This window comes from Sebastes umbrosus, chromosome 22 (genome assembly GCF_015220745.1).
Source record: "Sebastes umbrosus isolate fSebUmb1 chromosome 22, fSebUmb1.pri, whole genome shotgun sequence".
Classification (NCBI taxonomy): Eukaryota; Metazoa; Chordata; class Actinopteri; order Perciformes; family Sebastidae; genus Sebastes; species Sebastes umbrosus.
Window position 1 is genome coordinate 17,473,120 of NC_051290.1, and position 18,018 is coordinate 17,491,137.

Genomic DNA, 18,018 nt, shown 5'->3' on the forward strand with positions numbered 1-18,018 from the left:
TCCTTCAGTGTGTGCTGTAATCAGAGCTTCTCTGTGCTTTGTTTACATAGCCGGGCTGTCACCCGCACGTGTTTTTAGTGCATGTGAGCCCCAGTCTGTTCATACACACAGCTGATAACGCCGTCCTGAACCCACGGCGTCATCGCGGAAGCGTAGCACCCACCCTCCGTTTCCCCCCTAGCACTGTTAGCTCTGTTGCTGTTGTTTATACTGTTCGTGCTGTTAGCAACAGTTTATACTGTTTGTGCTGCTCTCAACGTGCCTGTAAATGCTCCCTCAAACATAGATGTGCTCTGAATTTGGAATTTAGCACCTTTAACCATAGTTTTGTAGGAAGAGAGACCTAATAATAAATAAGACACCATATTATATATATTAAAATCACAAATATCAGTATCGTCCAGTTTAGAGTGAGATTATGTAACATTTTAAAGATGAAATGGCACATTCTTCCTGATACAAAGGAAAAGTTGTAGTCATACGGAATAAAGGGCACTATTGCTCTGTTCAGTGAACTCAGGGGTTTTGTGCTATTATCTTTTACTTGGTCTGGTATGACCAATGGTGGCTAATGTCAGCTAATGTTAGCAAACATATCAAATAGATATTGCTGTGTAACTGATGTTTCGGAGTTAGATCGTTGACTTTTGTGATTCTTCTTGTACACTGTATCTGAGCATGTCACAGAATCACAAACTAAGAAGTAAACAGACATAGTATTTCTTCTGGGTCAATTCCGCAACGCAAAAGTTGCAAAGTCTCACTTTAGTGGCCACAAGTGGTAACTGCTGAATAATGGCTCACTGAACTTCCCTTTATTTTCGAAGATTATTATAAATTGCCGCGCTGACATCACATCACAGGAATTTTTGACAGCAGTGTCAACAAAATAGCTGCAAAGCCACCATTGCTGACAGTTACTTCTACATAAAATCCAATATGAACAATAATACAATCGATTCAGCTAATTTTGAAAAGAACTTTGCACAGTTTGTTTTCATCTGGTTAACGAACCGCTTCAAATACACAACCCCGCAAAACTATCTAGATTATTCAAATGATGTGACTACAAGGCTAGTAGTGGGGGTAACCCTCTTGGAATAACTCTCCTTAAATAGAGATGGTTTTGCAGTTTTTCCTGTTCTATGTTCACTTCTTGTTAAAACCTGAATAAACCATTTAAATGTGTATCTGTAAAATGCTAAAATATGGTATAACAATAACACAAGTAAAGAAGAGACAAATAGTCAGCAAAGTGACTCAGTAATGCCAGTTACACAGTAATATCTATCTTTCTAGGTTTGCTAATATTAACCCATAAGCTACTGGTCATACCAGACCAAGTAACTTTAGTGCTATGCCCTTGAGTGTACTGCGATGAGCAACAGTGTGTTTCAGTGATTATCAACTTTTCATGCTGTTTCTTCTTTCAAATGTTACAGTCTTGGTTTGAAGTTTAGGATTAAACCAAGACAAATATCCAGCTATCATTGTCCCTCAATTTCAAAGACAATGAGATCAATTTACTTTACCGATCCTTTTAAATAATCATGATAAAAGTTATCACATCACTATCTTTAATGCTGGGTAATATGACAGTACGGAGAAAGATGGCTCAAGGAAATCGCCATCACTGCATGAGGTTAATTCAAAGTCGCTAGGAACCATGTCTAGAATGTAATTCCATACTTCCAGAGGATCCCGTTGAGCCCACTGCAGAATTATTTTTCAACACGCAGCATGTTAAATATGCCCCGCAAAGACACACACAAGAGACGGCGAAGCAGCAGTGGAAAAAGAAGAAAGTGTCCTTGAGCAAACTTGTATATCTTTTCCATGAGATGAGCACAGACAAAAAAAAAAGGAAAGCCAGCAGCAGCAGACAGCAGCCACAGTCTGCAGGCACTATCGCCTTGGAGACAACACAAGGACATTTTGTTTTGCTTTGCCAGCTTTCCCATTCTCTCCAAAGGGATGAAGAGAGAGAGAGAAAAGCTCAAGAGCACCAACGAGGTGAACAACACTTTGGTATGCTCCGAGGGACTTGTGAGTGACCTTACGGGCAGATTTGAATGTGCGGAGCATTTTTTGGTTGAGAGTTTTGCAAAACAACAACGAAACTGCAACAAGACCACAAAGAAGACATGGAAATAGAACTATTGAGGCGTGAATTCTTCTCTTGCTCTCATGAATTTCTCATTTCAATGTCTACTTAACAAGTACTTCTAGTGTTTTTTTAATTAGAATCGGGTCCTAGGATGTGTTTAGGTATTGCACAATGATACGAGTTTAAGAATATAATTCAAGAAAATGACCTCAGACCTCAAAGTAATCTATCTTCTGTATATTTAAGATTGAATGCACTCTCAAATGCATTACAAAGTTGATTAAAAATGAATAATACCAACAGCCAGCTATCAGATATTCATGACTCTTAAGCTCAGAGGGCTTAAGGATGTTCCTACACCTAAACAGGCGACCTTTCCATTCATAACAGACAGGAGCAAACTTCTGTGGGCACTCCAGCTTCCTCTCATTGAAGCACCAACTCCACTTCATCATTTACGCACCGCTTTTTATTGCACAAAATCCCCGCCCCCCCCATCACCACCAAACGCATGAAGTCTGTTTCCACCACACACCGAGCTTTGTGCTTCATTTCAAAGCATTCATTTCTAACTAATTAGCCTCTCTCTCTGTATCCCAGGGCTCGTGGCTTTCACAATTAGATAAGCCTGCTCTACTTCGCTCCGGGGTAAAAAATTTTTTTTTAAAAAAACCTGCTACGCTACTATGAAATGAATCCGGTTTATATGACTTGCCATTTCCGCACCGAGAGCGGGCTCGTCGGCTCGGAGAAACTTCTGCAGACTCGAGATCAAAAGAGGTGCAAAGGGCTTTCGGGGGGTAAAAATGAAACTAGCATCAGACGGTGAAGTGACTCTTCCCAAACCTCGAGCTGAACCCAATTACCTCTTAATTTCAGTATTTGAACCTTTATGCATGGTTACATCTTCAGTAGGCACTTTCACAGGCTGGAGAAAATACCGGACAGTCTTAGTGTGATGTCACCCATTAACTTTTCTACGAGCCTGTTTTAAAGCCCGCAAAATGGGATTTCTGGGTGCTGGGACATGTATTTTTAGAGTGAAGCGCACTTGAAGCCCAAATCCATGATTGTGGCTATTAGCGGAGCACTCAGAAATAAAGTACAACCATATACTTGTTTCATGTGGCAGGTTGATGCAAGGGTGCTGCTTCCACTTTGTAACTCAGTCGACTTCCCTTAAAGTTAGTTCTGATGTCTTTTTAGGTACAGGTATCTATACAAAAAAAGTTGGTTATCTTATAATTATAGTTGACCAATACAGTTAGCAACAAATATGAGACAAACATTATAAGTTGTGTCCCGATATGACCCTAAATTTACAGGATAAAAGCAGAGAGAACTGGAGAAAAAAAAATAATTGAGGCTTTAACTGAAGTGGTTTGTTAATTCCCAGCCATCAGCTAATTGAGCGTTAATTTGTAGAAAATTGTATCTTTGATGTGAAATATTTACATCCATACACAAAGACAACATCATCTATTTTAAGCCATCTCACAAAATCAGTACCCGCCTCATAATGGCATAATTCTCTAAGCTCCAAAGCTTATCAATTCCCTGATGTTTATGTTATACGATCCCACCGAAACGCTACACGTGTCCTCGTGCGCTGAGGAGAATGGTCAGCAAATGAAATGATAAAAGTCCTGTCGTTTAATGGAGCCTTTTGTGGCAGGCCCCACAAATCCATCAGAGAGTGCAACTGGGATTTGGGGGGTGCGGTAAATTATGCAGCCAGACATCCGGTAATGCTTCGATATCATCTGACATGATGAGAACCGTAATGGATGGGAGCCATGCATTGTTTGGCAATTAATTTCTCATTCCGAAGCTCTCTTCCCGGGACTCGAGAGGGCATCTATGGAGGTCACACGGCGCTGGGAGAAGCGTATGCCCTGGGCTGATATGTATGCACACATGGACGCAGGCCCGGAGAGACACTCACAGTGTTTGAGTTAAATGACAGAGGAGACGTGAGGCGAGCCTGCTCGCAATATGCACTACAGTGGGGTTCTGCAGGGTGAATTCACTACACAGATGTGCAGTAAATGCATGCAAAAGCTGTGCTATTTTTTTGCCTAATATGCAGACATATTAGCTCATCTGGGAAATTAGATTTAGCGAATTCGATTTTTATTTATTTATTCTACATATTCTCAAATAGTCTCAAAACCTTAAATCAAAAATGCACTATGCAAATCTGTCATATTAATACAGTATATACAGCACTGTAATGGTTTGTATTCAAATCTCCACAGAGATCCATATTTATTAGCAACATGTTTTCTAAGCTAAAGAATGTTGGATTCCACTTTTATTCTTGGAGCCAAAACTTGAGTCTCTTAGGCTACTGACAAGGCCAAACATCGTCAACCGTACCGGGGAAAGCAAAAAAGGAGGAGAGAGTAGTGTGAGCACATGAGCTGAGGGGATTTCAGACTCACTAAGAGGAAAGGCACACTGCTCCAAGGTCTCACCCATTTGCCAAAAAAAACCTCAAGTAAGGCTTTTCAAAAGACTGTCAACCGACAGTAGCGTGGGCCAAATGGAAAGGGCAAAGCTGCGTCACTGGTGATAAAGAGAGCTAAAGATGCTACGGAGGCCTCCAATCAGATTTAATTGGCTGATTGGCCAAAATAGATCACTTTGAGCTTGTGTGTCCCCAAAGCCTGTTAAATCTAATGTGGCAAATTTTTGGCTATCATGAGAAACAGGTTGCCGTCGTACACACACACACACATCAGGAGTAGAGTGGAGAAAGATCCCACACACTATACAGTACAACTCTATTAACACATTTTATTCTTCTGAGTTTGATATTCATTGGGTGAAACTTTTGAAATCGCTGCCGACTACCTGCTTAGAGGATAACTGAGGTCAGGGCCTGAAATTCACTTTTTTCACTAAGTATTTTTTGTCTGCCACTCAGAAATTTGATCTGCCACTTTTGAAATCTCTGCACTAAATGAAGGAATAACATTTAAGATCTGATGTCTATCAATGTTTGTTATATATTTTACATAAAAAACATTATATCCATGGTAAATTACAGTGTTTGAATTACACCGTAGCTTCTGGGTGAACCCTATTTTCCAGGGTCGGGAGGGTACTGTACACAGTATTGCACTTTGTTATTGTCATCTGTAGTGGTTATTTGCATACAAAACACAATTAAAATGATTAGGAAATAAATGATTGCATTTTTAGTTAAATATTTGCTTTGATTAAAAAAATGTCTTGGCATCAGTAGTTTTAATTATCTATTATACGCTGCTTAGAGCTAGCATTAGGAAGTTAAACAGGTCATAATTCCCTCTCTATTATCTCCAGCAAACAACTGTATTTATTCAAGTTTCTCGCCAAAGATTTTATTTTACGAGATTACATTTGAACACATCGTGACAAAGTTAGAATTTGCCTTCTCCCAAGAGTCATTATTACTGAACAGAGCTTGAACGCATCACAATGTCACCTCCGTCAACGTTAGTAGCTCTGTTATTTAGCCAAGCAGGACTGTGCTGCTCACCGGCTTCCAACAGGTGACGTTACTAACTCTCCTCCCAAAGATTTCAACACAGATATATTGGTCACAGTGTCGCGTTATCAGGGAAAAAAGTAGTAGTAACGCCATGCTTTTGAGCACTTTTGTTTCTCTCCACCACGGCTCCGGTCTGGTGTGTGTATGCCGTTGCGTCATTGTGCATGCGTAACTGTCGGAAAGCATCAATGCAGAGGAATCAATAGTCACGGAGGCATGAGATGCCAAGGAATCGGACAACTAGGAACCGGTTCTCTATTGCCATCCGTAGCGTTTTCCCTGCCTGCCAAAGTGGCGGATAGCCTGACGATTTTACTTGCCACTGCCAACAATTTACCCGCATTTGGTGGATGGCGGCTGCTAATTTCAGATCCTGGCTGAAAAAAAGAGACCTGGCTGACAGAAAGAGATGAAAAAATACATTTACACATGTACAGAAGTACAAATGCAGCGGTGCCTAATAATCCATATTCACCTACAATTTACACACTAGACATAAGCCTTTGATTTTTTTAACTATAAGTATGTTTTCCCATTTCTGCACATGTCAGGAGAGATGGATAGAGTGTTGGCCTTAATTGAGGGATTGCCTGCCACCCCTCTCACTACACAGGTGATCTGTGTATGATTTCTGGATCAAGGTAGAGCTGCCACGGCCCATGATGGATGGCCAGTCAGGGGGGAGGGACACCAGAAAAAAAATCATGTGATATATATAATGGCGTATCCCACAGTAAGGAACAGACCTGCTACATACTGAAACACTTGAAGCATGAGCCCGCCTGCTCACATCTAAAAGGTTTCATTCAAAATCCATATCAGAAATAAAAGAGAAGTATACTGAGATAATATGGTAACAAAGATTATATATTAGAATTCATTCTTACATGAGGGAATATGGCTTTGAGACATCCAAAGAGGCTCTGAAGCACCAACAAAGTGCTTCCTGTTTCCATGCAAAAAAAAAAATCTAAAGCTGCGTTACTAACAGAGCCCCATTGTGTTGCAGCATTAAAAGGGTTTGCAAGTAGATCGTGCATTTGTGCATGTGTTTGTGTGCGTGCGCACACACGTGTACATGTGTTAGAAAAATCATTCTGTACTATAATCCTAAACCTTGCACTTTCCCTCGAAGAAAAATTGCCCTCTGCAGGAGGTGCACCAGGCATGGGATAAGTGCGTAGCCTGCAAATAAGCATGTAGCCTACATTTCAAAGCCTCGACATCAAAAAGGGCTTCATGCAGCATGCAAAAAGACAGCTTTGTGGAATAGTAGCATTTAGTTTAAACTGCCAAGCAAGATATTTCTTAAAGCTTTGTAATCAAGAAAGAAAAAAGGTTCTTTGATGACACATGACAACTGCAGGGTGTCGCTTGAATCTATATAGCAACATGTCAAAATGTTTCAATCAAGAAGCAGCATGACAGGTACTGGAAGGCTAGTGCATAAGCAACGTAACCCGAAGGACAACAGCACACTGAGTCACACTCAGATTATCTCCACCCGACTCTGCCAGCCTGCATTTACCGCTTAGACAGTCTTAATCAATTTAGCATGTGTCAGGCACTTCCAAACTGAGCCAAGACGGGCCTGAGCGTCCAAAACATCGGCTGTTTCGCCATGAAGGTCGGGGCACCACGTCTGCGGGCTCCCTCCAGGCTAGCGGCGCTGGCACCGCGCCCTGGCCAGATGGCAACATGTGGCAAAATTACAGGACTGCCAGACGGGCGAATGTATCTATGACACCAACTGAAGAATCACTCCGACGTTGTCTCATTGGAATGTGAGCTGAAGGGAACATCTCATAGATACTAAAGTATCAACAGACTAATAGACAATGATCGCTGTGTTCTGTCAACGCTCCTCAACACACTAGGATCTGGATATGTGAATTTGAATGATAGAAAATTGGAATTATCAATAGCGTACAATAATTTGGAATTAGAGCTAAAAAAACTGCATCCAAGTTAACACATATATGATGTACTATAAGTAACATTGATTTTTTTTTGTGCTGCAGCAGTAGGTGTGTGAGAGTGAGGATAATTTTCTCATGTGGCTGCCCTCGTCTTTGCCGTCCTGCGGAGTCAGTGCAGCCAGTGCCTCGTGCTCCCTGTGGCAGCTCAGAGGTTATTCTGGTAAAGGTGAGGCGAGGACTAATGTCTTCAGAAAAGATAAAAGGAAATAAATACTGCATGTAGCTAGTCTAATTCACTGCGAGCACAACAATCTCATCTGGTTTAATAATACTATCATTTAGGGGTGGGGGGAAAAAAGCGATACAGCGTAGTATCGCAATGTTTTCCGTGGCGATATTGTATCGATACACGGACATCAAGTATCGATCTTTATAAACTATTGACCTCTTAATAAGCCTTAATCCGACGACGTCTTTCAGAGGTTGTAGTGGGCTCAGTTTTAAAAGCTAGAGTGAAGATACTGGTATCATATGAAACTACAAAACCTAAGGAAGGAAGGTCGGGAAGAACGCTAAATAACGCACCAAAGTTATGCTTAATTTTAGCACGGAAAAACTGTCACTGCCCTTTTCAAAGGAGTCCCTTAACCTCTCACCTCAAGATACTGTATGTGAACGAATGAAAACAGAGTGAAAACTGTATCTTAATAGATAAAACAGATGTTGACAAACTGCATAATTTGCAGTTGAAAAAAGGTAATATCGTGGGGCCTCTGGTGATTCCCACTCCTACTATCATTTTGGAGTAAACTGCCGATCAGCATTGAGAAATACAACAATCTCAATCTGATAGGACAAAAACAAAGCATAGCATAAGGTAGCATCATAATAAAGATATGCTTTGGCTGAGTCTGAGTGGTTGGAGACGAGTTTTGACACGTGACACTGAGCAGAGATAAGCGGTTAAGAGAACGGATGGATGGTTTTGTTGAGCGCTAGTGACATGCTCTCGGTAGGAAGTAGTTCAGATGATGTGATGTACTGGTTTTGACGGAACAGTAGCATTGTTTTCAAGGGTGATTGCCTGGTCAGTAGCAATTATGCTACTTGCTATCTTGACACTGACTTCAAGCAGCTTTTCCAATCGGAGGTGTTTGCAAGCCTCTGCGTCTCGCTAACAATCCACTACAATTTGCCCTCAGCTGCGGGGATGATTGAGCAGAACCACACAGTGATGGAGGAGGACAGAACAAACGAAATGGTGGATCAGAACTGGGTCGTCGGGAGACAATGGATTTCCACAACTGAAAAAAGATTGTAACCTCGAGAGAGGCCATCGTGACCTTCGCAAATAAGTAAAATCTCCATTTAGTGATAGGACAATGTATTTTTCGTCAACTGGCTATTCAGGTATTGCATGTGCTGTGTCTTTCTTTTATGTTTTTAAAAAAGATCATAGAGCAATTTCCCAGTTGTCCTTGCATATTCCGCATTAAATGTGATCATGTAAAGTGGATTAATGGTAAGAGAGCTTTTATATCTGCCTGCTAATAGCAGTCTGTGCAGCACAGTTTTTTTTTTTATCACCAATTCAGTGAATTTAATTATCAATGGAGTTGTCATGGAAGCGCTCTTGGGCATAGATCATTTGTCCTTGAAAACAGCCTGTTTGGGCAAAAAATATTGCTCTGTCTGTTGAAGAGGCTTCAGCAACTGCAGAGATTAGCACAGGATTATTTTGGGGAGTATTCTAAATGCAGGAAAATAGGTTTATTTTCATGAATATCATAAAATGTTTTTCATATTGGATTTTTTTTAAAGGTAAAGAGACAACTCCCATCTATTTTATACCAAAAAAACCTAGGGAGATTGAAAGATCAAAGATCAAAAAGCATTAAAATCATTACCAATTAGACACTATGGTATATTCGGAAGTCCAGATGCCACTTTTTGTGCATTTCCAGATATCATGACCCTGTCCCTTCCTTCTGCCCTGTAGCAGGTGCTGTGCCCTGGCCCATGTTGTTGGGCATACGGTAGAGGGCTCAAGCTGTGGCCTGGCCATTTCTCTCCTGCTCTGTTGCCCATATACTATGCTCCACTGGTATGGCAGGTCGTGCATGCTCGTGGAGGTGGAAATGAGCTTGTGTTAGAGCGATCACACAATGACACCTTTCTGGGAGTGTTAACAGGCACGGTGATCACTGACACTGGATCAACTTTCAAAAGCTCGTATTTGCAGCAAAAGTAAAGTACTACACAGACTCAACGTGGCATGGCGCTGGCCATAACCATTCATTTTGCTTTTTTTAAATTTGATAACTTTCCTTAAGGTCAAACCATAGACTGTATATATATCGACTTCAGCATTTTGGTCATCGCCATCTTGTTTTTTTGCTATCAGAAGTGACACGAGAGGGTGGAGCTAAGTACAACCGAACACTAAATAAGACATTTTTAGGCGACCAAAAAGGTTATAATTAACTTTCATGAACTGTAAACACACTGTGAAAGGGTTAAAGTTTGAAGACGAAAACACGGACAACACCCAGACCTGACATGACCTGACAATGCCGTGGTAGGGACCTGTCAATCACAAGGTAGCCACGCCCTAAAGCATCCCCTGCTTTATGGTCTATTTGACTCTAAATGGGACCATAATTTACTAAATGAACATCATGCTGTATTGAAGAAGACTTGAAACTAGCAATTGAGACCATAAACTCATGTTTACAATGTTTACTGAGGTAATAAATCAAGTGAGAAGTAAGTTCATTTTCTCATAGACTTCTATACAATCAGACTTCTTTTTGCATCCAGAGGAGTCGCCCCCTGCTGGCTGTTAGAAAGAATGCAAGATTAAGGCACTAGGCTTCACTTTACAGAACCGGAGGTAGCCCACTGGGCCAAACTAGTAAAAGCATTTTGTTTTGTGGCTCTTTCAAAGCAGCCTTTGTTGCTGTAAGTTATTTCCAGTTTTCCTCAATCACATTTAGCTTTCTGATCTACGCACATTCTCACTGGAGTAGCATGTAAATGGTTCAAACACTGTGATTCAGCAGCAACTACAGACTCATTTGTGTGTGGTGAAGTGGTCTACACTGACGCTGATTTAACCAATTTTGTGGTAACTATCCTACAATCTCACAATTAGGCTCCTTGTGAGACAATTGTGTGGAAAATGAGCACAGCTATAAAAAAAACAAACACTTGCTTTAACCAGAATCAGTCAGCGTCCTCTGCTTCTGTATTCGGTCCGGGAGTTGATCAAATGAAATGGTTTACGGCCCATTCAATCACTCTTTCATTTCTTATCAGTCTGTTTATCTGACATTTATGTTTGTTCTTTGACTCCATTCATCCACTTAATGCAACATTTTACTATCTATATTCATGCAGCAGCCTCTTTGGTGGCCAGCCTATTCTGCACAACAGCAGCCAAACACTCAACATCTCAATGGGAAGTCTAGTACTGAGAATTTGCATTTGCATGTGAAAGAGCATGTGTGTGTGTTTGTGTGCGCACATGCCAGTGCGTGTGATCATTGTGTATCACTGTTAAAAAGTGATTTAATACAGAAAGCACATAACAACACCATTTCACTCTCCTTAACTACAACAAATTATATCACGGCTAGCTGTGTATCATTAACACCAAACACTGTAAGCATGGTCACTGAATGAATGAATATATTACGGGGTGTGTTGAAGCAGGACTCAGTGTATAAAAAAAGATTTGGGGTAGAGTAGCAGCCAGCGAAAAGGAAAATAAATTAAACTGGCAAGCGGCAGGTAGAGAAAGCTCCAGAGGAGAAAGCAGAGGTAGGGACTTCACAGTCAAATAACTTGTGACATTTTTGACTAGAGCTGTTGATGAGATAGCGGTAAGAATTACCATGGTGTGTCAAAACAGGTTCTTTTTTTCCGTTTCATGCTTCCCAACAAGCGCCAATTTATAAAAAGAACAATGGAGTGGAGAAATTAGACTTTTCAAAAGAGTTTTTGGAAGTCTAATGTGAGCAGTCGCTTGTTCCTTTGCAAAAGGCTATACAGCCAGAGTGAGTAAAAAGATTTGGTGTGTGGCTGGAACACAAAATGTGAAATACTTACAGTGTTAAACATGGACTTCAAGATAATTTAGTTGGCATTATTTTTTGTGACTGACACATATTTTCTCATATCATAAATGAGAATTGATAAAGACCATCATATCAATGATAGTTGTGGTTTTATGCTAATCATTTTTATGTATCTACAGCATCTATTTGGGGGTATAATTTTATTTCACTTTCATTTTTAACTAAAAATACAGAGGTAACACGTTGAGCAGCGCTCCATACAGGCAATTATCACCAGCCCACACTGTCTGGAGGTGCTACATATTATTTATATGTCTTGACCACAATATGAAAAGAACAAAAAAGTTTAAGTGTAAATGCTTGCCACGCCAAGCTGTTCTTTGCATCACACACTATACAAAAGTGTGGGGCGCAACAAACAACGTTTAGCTATTCTTAGAGCCTTTCAATTAACAAGGCTAAACATGTAGTCTGCTCTAGGGGTTCGAGTAGATGAAATGGGTCATTATAGGCAAAGGTATTTATTCTTTTGGGAGCATGAATGTGTCAGGCAAACTTTTATAGATTATCTTCATAATCGTATGGGTATAATGGGATTTGCAAGGAATGTTGGCCAGTTGGTGGTGCCAGCTAAAAGCTTACGTAGGGTTTAGGTTCAATACCTGGGGAAGGGGAGTTTGCATGGCAAACTGGTAATTTGCCAACATGGCTGCTAGGTCACAACCTTTCTCATTTTACAGCTAAACGGTACACTACAAGATGTTTCTGGAAACATTTAGGTTAGAAATAGGCATTACAGTAACAGAACACTGATTCATATTTGATCAGCGCTGCCTGGTTTGACCGTTCATAACAACAATTACATTTTGGTAGTATCTGTTGTGGCCAAGTGGATAAATGGTTGATGTTGAGGAAATGTTTTGGGATGGCTGAACGGATCAATGTCATTATCCTGCTGCAGAAATGATAGTAATTTGAATGTCAGCTCTGTTCCGAAATTAGATAAATGTCATCCAGATTGTCTTACACCTCGAAGTTTGACTTGTGATGCCATTGCCCTTGGCTCTGAAACACTGCATTGCACTGACAAAAGTACTGAAAATGACATTAAAACAAGTAACATGCATGGGAACGGAATAAAGAAATGAGTTGGTCTTACCGAGTCTGTTGTCCAACGCTCCAAAGTCCAGCGAGTACTTGACGACATGGTAATTGTTCCAGACGTACAGCAGGTTGTCCCTGGGATTGTAATCCACTGCAGCGATGTACTGGTAGGAGTTGGGGAAAGGGATGTCCAGAAAGCCGTCTTTACTCAGCTCTGTGTTGTAGATGTAGTCGATCTTGTTTCCTGTTGCCTCATTGTCATCGTCCTCGTACACTGATTTCACTACATAGAGGATTCCACAGATCATGAAGGCGTTGGATGCCGAGCGCTTGTCATAAGCTGTGTCCCAGGTCCCCTCGACACGTAACGTGTAAGGGTTGAGCTGGCTTATGACAATCCGCCCGTTGTTCTGCTCGGTGGCATAAATCACCCAAAGGCCGTTCTCGTCAACGGCCAAGTCAATGTCCGACTTCCCTCCCCAGCGGTACGGAGATGTGTCATGGTAGTTGGCGTTGGCGATGATGGCCTCGCCGCTCTTGATACGAGTCCGCAGGTCAAACTTGACAATGTTGCGCGTGCGCTCCTTGTTGAAGAAGAGCGCCCCGTCATAGACCACGAAGCCCGTTCCGTCAACGCGATGCGGGAGTTTGTAGGTCGTCGTCGGCCTTCCGGCGATGAAGTCTTCTTTGGAGGAATATTCAGTCAGTGTGTCGGTGCGGTAGGGTGTCCAGGGCATGTAGTAAATCTTATCGGAGGCTTGGAGAGGGTCTTTGCACCAGGCTCCTGACTGGTGGTCCGATTCGAAGAGGTGCTCGCTCTGGTACACCCTGCGCAGAAGCCCTGGGCACAGGAATACTGAGGAGCCAAAATAGGGGAAAGACAAGTACGGAGTTACATTGGCAGGTATTATATTCCTCAATGAGGTAAAACAGCAACTGGATGCAACTACACACTCGAAGTGAAATCTGCAGCTCAATCTTCTCCACCGTGAAGACATTGAGTCACACCCTCTTCATCAGTGTTGGGATGATCAGATTAAATGCAGAAAAGATTACAGACTATGAATGACATTAAACAAGGAAATACACAAACCCCAACCACCGCTTTCATTATTTCAAACTGTGTCTCAAATTCAATAAGTGCTCTTTTGATTTCAATTACTTATTGCAGTTTGTAATTTTTGTATAAGATACTTCAAATTCAGTTAGTCTCTGAGCCTGGAGGCAATTAGTTTACAATATCACTGAAAGCACAGACATGTAGGGAGGGGTGAATAGAGTAAGAGAGAGAGAGAGAGAGCAGAAACAAGTCAGAAGATGTTGTTAAAACTTACCACAGACTGACTCACCCACATGTTACCATTTTTGTTTGTTTCCCTTTACAAAGTGGCTTCTCGGTTTATATCCACTAAATTATATGTAATTGCACCAGAAAAAAAAGTCTCATTATTTCCTTTCATTAAAACACCCTGGTGGCAGCTCTTAATAAATACTATTAAACAGACAAACCCAAAGTTAAAAGATTTTGATAAATAGCTACACTGTAATTATTGGCTGAGGCAGCCCCTTTAGGAGAAAGCAAACAAAAGACACAAATACAGTAATTACATCATCTATATAATGATTGCCTGTCCGTTATTTTCACCCACATGACATTTTTAGTCGACCGCATGATTTACAACACCACGCAGTAAACTAATTATATGTGAACCGGTTTGTACTCAAATCTGATAAAGCCAGGCCGAGGCAATACAGCTGGAGCAGGTCAATAGTGGGACAACCGTGTGCGAAAGCTCATTTCAGTTCATTATGGATTATCTCGGACTGAGGCAATCATCATTTTCTGTCTTTCTAAGAAGACGGCATCTGAATTCAGAATTACAGTGAATATAAATTCTGAGTATTAAGATTAAAATTCTAATCTTGAAGCTACAACAGAAGAACAAAAAAAAAAGTACATATGTCATTACTATATTCACCAAAAAAATAGATAACAGTTATTCATTAAAATAGCAGATGGTTTGAAGAAGAAAAAGAAATACTGGCCAAAGTGTAAGTCTGATAGAAAGAAACAATAAAGAATTTAGACAGCACAGTTTTCCCTTTGTCCACAGGTTTTGGGCCCACAGTACATCACATATAAAAACAAAGTGTGTGTCAAGGCTCCTTTCACTGTAATGGGCCAGGAGCCTGACACGGCGCTGACAGGTTCTCGCCGCAGATCCTTCGAGAGGTAAAAGCTGCACGCTCCGAGGAGGAAGGGAGGAGAAAGAGACAGCAAAAAAACAGAGGCTTCTTTCCCTTGTAATCTCTCAAGATTAAACATGTTGTCTACCTGCAGGTGAAAAATGTGGCGAGATGCGTCCCGTTGACATAGCGCCTTGGCACACATCTCAGCGGGTTGCTCCACTAAAATGCTAAGAGGGCTGTTTCTATGGTAGAAAAAGACGAGATGTGCCGAGGTACAAGGTCAGAGTAGCTAAGCTTTTGTACTGACAGCGCACTGCTGGGCTCTGTAAAATATGCTTTTTAAGGATGTAAGCACAAACATGGAGGAGCAAATGAAATATATTAGAGAAGTGATACAAAAGCAATCATGGCTTTCATGGGGAATTTCACAAAAAAACTGTTACCTCAGCAGCGCAGACGTCTCTATAAAAATGTTTTGAACCCCCTCTTTCAGCTTCATTGCTCATTCTCTTTGCCACAGATTTCGGTGATATGTCATTAATTCATGAAACTTCAAATTCATTGCATAGCTATTAAAGCAGAACTCTTGACTCTTGCTTAATGATTCCATTTCCATCTTTGACTTAAATCCAGCTTTTCGTAGTTAACGTCTGACAAAGGACATGCATTTTCCCAGCTCGTGTAGGAAGGTAACACTACAAACACGATGCTCCTGGGGCGCGAGTAAAGATTTAGCATATGTTTCTGCAGCATCATGCAGTGCTGATAAAGTCAGAATATGACTGCTATGATCTGTCTCCGGTATTGACTAGTGAGTCCCTGAAGGTTATAGCCATCATCATGTTAGAGCTATAATCAAACATGCTGACAGCTTATTGGACAAACTATTGATCACCTCTCCTTTAATATTATGCAGCTGATAAAGCAGAGCTGGAATAATCTTCAGTTATTACTGGTTATAAAAACACCCCAGGGTTATGGGATTTCACTGGAGAGCAGGGCTGTAATATACTAAAGCATAATCATATATGTGGCAACGTCAAAAGAGCTGTCAATCTGATGATGCTGTCCATGAACAAGGAATGAAGGGCAAGTGCAATATTCACTGTTTTGGATGCTGCAGCATGCACTGGACTGAATGAAAGAAATGTTTGAGCTAGTTAGGTATATTTCTGTTTCCCCATGAATGACATGCTCAACTTCGCCAATGAACCACACAATGAGCACACAACCTACAAAATGCCAGAGACCTGCTTTAGCACCCCGTCACCAAAAGAGATGTAAAAAATGCAAGCCTATGCCCAGATGAAGATGCAGGTGAAAAAAGAAAAGTTGTTGGCATTTAGTTACCTTTTTGTTCCACTTCTATTTTTAGGCATGACGGGAAGAGAGAGAGAAAGAAAAAAGAGAGAACAGGTTAATGATGTGACCTTTATTTTGTAAGAGTCACACAACAGTACAAGGAAAGTGTGGGGTTAGTTAGTGGAATAGACACACAGAACATTCGATCATAAGCTTTTTAGGAAGAAGAGAGAAAAAATACTGCGTCACACATGAGCCTGTAGGAAAAAAGACAGATTAATCAGGTCTTAAAATTGTACATGTTTTTTTTTTTTTGCAGTGATGGCTGTGTGATGGGAATGTCTAACAGATGGACAGTAAATTACTTTTTCTACAGTCATAAAATAGTTCAACCATATGGCCACTTTCAAGCAAGGTTATGAGTTAAAGGTACAACTGCGTGAAAAAAGTGTGGATGTCACACTACACACAGCTGTAGTAGTCTCACACTGATAATTTGTCATTTATGAATAACATGAAAACAAACCGTTGCATGTTTACACATCCAGCAAACATAGCCAATCACCGCAAGCGTTCTTCAACTTAACGCAACTTGGCCCACTACCGCAGCAGGTACAACCCATAGTGGTGAAGTCGAGCGTGATGTATTTCACGGAGTTGGCGGTTCAGCGTGCCGAGATGCCATCAAAACATTTGAAAGTATCAAATTAAAGTAATGGATTGGTATCACTTTAAGGGTACTGGTATTGGTACTGATATCGTCATTATTGAAATAATATCCAGCCCTAATCGCTGCAGGTGGAATCTAAAAGGTGTTTTGATTCTACAGCTCAACAAGTACACTGAAATCCTGTTGAGAAACTGCTGTGGCTATTACATCTCCACTCTCTACACACTATTGCTTCCTCTCGAGGACAAGCTTTTTATGCCAGTCATAGTATTTCGCTGGTCCTGTCCCTTCCCTTCCAGTAATCCCGGTTCTAATAAGAGAGGATTAACCTCTGTTACCAGGGCTTACAAGAGTCCTCTCCTCCAAATGGAGAGTGCAACAGAGTGAGGTATGGAGGTCAGTAGGTAGGGGCGGTGCGGGGGTAAAGTTTGAAAGATGATAAAGTTATTAGAGGAGAACAATATTAATGCAAGGCGGTGAGCCAATGAAAAGCGGCGAGCGAGGTGGAGCCGTGTCAAGCGAGGCAAAAAAAGAGCAAAAAGAGAGAAAAATAATGGGGAGGGGGAGAGGCGTTCAACAAGTCGTCTGTGTTTGTCAGATCATAAAATTGCACACTGGTACAGCACGGCACCTCATCAACAGCAAACACTCCGGCTGTCATTGAAACACGATAAGTCCATACATAGCCGGGGCAACAATAGCTCGGGGCTACATCTGAATCGCCATTACTGGCAACTCAAATTTGCCAATAACTCGGAACTACACGTGGACCCCATCGATCAAATCAAAGTAAATAGCCAAACGTCCCCGATCGAAAGCCTCTTCACCTCCCATGAGCAACGGCCACACAACGGGGGCCACGGGGAGGCCGGCGTTTCTGATTGAGCGATCGCTTACAGTGGCGAGGGGAGAGGAGGGTAATGATCTATAGAAAAAGGCATTAGCGGCGGGGATGTGAGAAGTGGTATACGACGCAATCGCCGGGGGAGATGGTGTGAGAAGGGAGTAAAGGATTTGGATGAAATCCCCGACAAGGAAATACGCCACTCCCGGGGGCTGTACTGTACAGTATGTGGCCCTGTCGCTTGACCAGAAAATGCCGCCGGATG

General features: G+C 41.4%; 1 protein-coding gene across 20 annotated transcripts in view; it reads right to left on the reverse strand.

Annotated features, from left to right (window-relative positions):
* LOC119481177 (adhesion G protein-coupled receptor L3-like) overlaps positions 1 to 18,018 on the reverse strand; it is a 234,267-nt gene that overhangs the window by 82,987 nt on the left and 133,262 nt on the right. For 8 of the 20 annotated variants that reach the window (XM_037757857.1, XM_037757861.1, XM_037757859.1 and 5 more), the window contains exons 6-7: positions 16,288 to 16,302; positions 12,803 to 13,612 (exon numbers count right to left, since the gene is read on the reverse strand). In XM_037757857.1, the coding sequence (XP_037613785.1) occupies positions 12,803 to 13,612; positions 16,288 to 16,302 (825 nt within the window). The remainder of the gene's footprint in view (positions 1 to 12,802; positions 13,613 to 16,287; positions 16,303 to 18,018) is intronic. The other 12 variants (XM_037757865.1, XM_037757868.1, XM_037757864.1 and 9 more) reach the window with 2 other exon arrangements.